At 32.9% G+C, this 2,076-nt stretch overlaps 1 protein-coding gene across 1 annotated transcript; it reads left to right on the plus strand.

Moving 5' to 3' along the window:
* The first annotated feature begins 611 nt into the window (after positions 1-611).
* On the plus strand, positions 612-2,076 carry LOC129611679 (cell division cycle protein 123 homolog). The gene is made up of 3 exons (XM_055524941.1): positions 612-1,376; positions 1,436-1,737; positions 1,790-2,076. The coding sequence occupies exons 1-3, from the start codon at positions 704-706 to the stop codon at positions 1,817-1,819; spliced, it is 1,005 nt and encodes a 334-aa protein (XP_055380916.1). The 5' UTR covers positions 612-703; the 3' UTR covers positions 1,820-2,076.

Below are 2,076 nucleotides of genomic sequence, written 5' to 3' on the forward strand. Positions count from 1 at the left end.
GAATTTCTTCACGGGGCACTGCCCGGTGAAATACCACCTGCACAGGCTGGGGAAGTCGGGCTCCCCCCTGTGCAGATTTTGTGGGGGTGGCGATGAGACCGCCGTGCACATTCTCTGCGACTGTCCGGCACTGGCTGTTCGGCGCCGCAATTGTCTTGGACATGGGTCCCTAAGTGTTCGGGAACTATTGTCCAACTCCCTTAGGGATATCTCCGGCTTTGTGATTGGGACGGGGATATTATAGACGGGAGGGTGGGGTGGCTACAATAAGTCAAAAATGGCTGCGGTGGCTTGGGGGGATGCTCCTGTCCCCACTCAGTTCCCTTAGAATCTACAATCTACAATCTACTATTTACGTATGCTTCAAAATTTGCAATTTTATCTGAGTTTGATGAAATTCGTATGCATATTACATAAACCCTGTTTGACAAAAATTACATAATTTTTTAGTTTTGACTTATTGCCATTTTTGTACATCAGTTTGCTAAAATTCTATTAAAAAAAAAAGACTCATATATGATCCAAAGAAATAACGTGTAAACCGCATTTTTCATTTGCACAATCTTTCTTTTAGACATTTATAATTTCGTCTGTCATTTGTCAACAAAACACTAGTATTAGCATTATAAAAGCTGGTGCTTTTGTAAAAGTAAAGAGAAAAGAAGTTGAAAGAATTCCGTTTTATTAAAAATTCCGGGTTATAATGGTAAAAATTTGCAACGAGATGGATACCCAATCAAAATTAGATATTTGTTCATTTAAGTCATGGTATAAAAAGTTTGAAAAAATTACGATCCCCTCAATTTGTATTCACATTCCAAAGGACGTTTTAGAGTATTTTCGTGATGAGCTAGTAATTTTACCAAAAGAGTGCTATACTTCAATAGTAGAAGAGGATAGCGAATGGGATAATGAAATAAACGAAGATAATACACCCGAATATCCAGAATTCAGTAATAATATTCGAAACGCGATAAAGGAATTGGATGGCTCCGTATTTTTAAAAACAAACTGGCACTGCCCAAAAGATGCTTTTTGGATAACAGCTGGACAAACTTTGAAAGTTAAAGATATAATAGATGCTTATCAACTAATTAAAGCTTCTAGCATTATTAAAAGAGATTTAAATTTTTGGTACTTAGATAATCAAAACAATCAAAGTACTAGAGATTTTTACTTGATATTACGAAAATGGATGGATATTCATCCAGGAACTGAATTCAGATGTTTTGTACGAAACAACAAATTGATTGCAATATCTCCTAGAGATTGGCCTCAATTTCATAAACATATTATTCAACAAAAGCATGAGATAGTGAATGACATACTATCTCTTTTTAAAGAAAAAATTCAATATCAGTTCCCCTTAGATGATTGTAAGTTAAAATAATAAGTTAATAGTATAATTTGCAAACATTTTTTTTTATAATAACAGATTGTTTTGACGTTGTAAGGCAAAGAAAAGATAATGTTATTTTACTAGACTTTTCGACTTTTGAAGAGAATTTTACGGATGCGTTGGCTTTTGATTGGGAGTTTTTAAAAAGTGAAGAAATTATTGCAGAGGAAAATGAAGCCGGCCTTCCCGAATTTCGTTATTTAAACTCAGATTGCGGCATTCAACCACACAGTAGAAATAATTATGCGATTCCACAAGATATAATAGACATGTTCAATCCACAAAATTCAGACACTAGAAGTAATTTAACAGATTTATTAGCTGCTAGAGTTCAAGAGGTTTGTCTTTGGTTTTAAGGTATAAATAAATATTTTCTTAATTTAATTTTAGGAAATGGAATTACAAAATCGAGAAAGCTGAAAGAAATATCAAGAAATGAATAGAAGATTTACAAAAATTTGCTTGTATAATAACTTTAAAAGGTAGTTTGATAGATATGTGGATAAGTAAATAAAACAATACCAAATAGCTTGTAATTCAGTAACATTTTCGAATGGTCAACTCTTTTTTTTTTAAAGTACCTATTCAAACTATTATAACAATAAAATTGTACGGTGATTACAATTTCTAAAATGTGATTTCTTAATTAAAATGTTATTTTGAATTGGCAAAAGCAA

Source organism: Condylostylus longicornis, unplaced genomic scaffold, assembly GCF_029603195.1.
Source record: "Condylostylus longicornis isolate FDR11 unplaced genomic scaffold, ASM2960319v2 ptg000055l, whole genome shotgun sequence".
NCBI lineage: Eukaryota > Metazoa > Arthropoda > Insecta > Diptera > Dolichopodidae > Condylostylus > Condylostylus longicornis.

Excerpts from the sequence above, each read along its gene's own strand:
- LOC129611679 (XM_055524941.1), top strand. The coding sequence starts at position 704 with ATGGTAAAAATTTGCAACGAGATGGATACCCAATCAAAATTAGATATT. Across the intron at positions 1,377-1,435 it reads TCAGTTCCCCTTAGATGATT|ATTGTTTTGACGTTGTAAGG; the intron begins GTAAGTTAAAAT and ends TTATAATAACAG. Across the intron at positions 1,738-1,789 it reads TAGCTGCTAGAGTTCAAGAG|GAAATGGAATTACAAAATCG; the intron begins GTTTGTCTTTGG and ends ATTTAATTTTAG.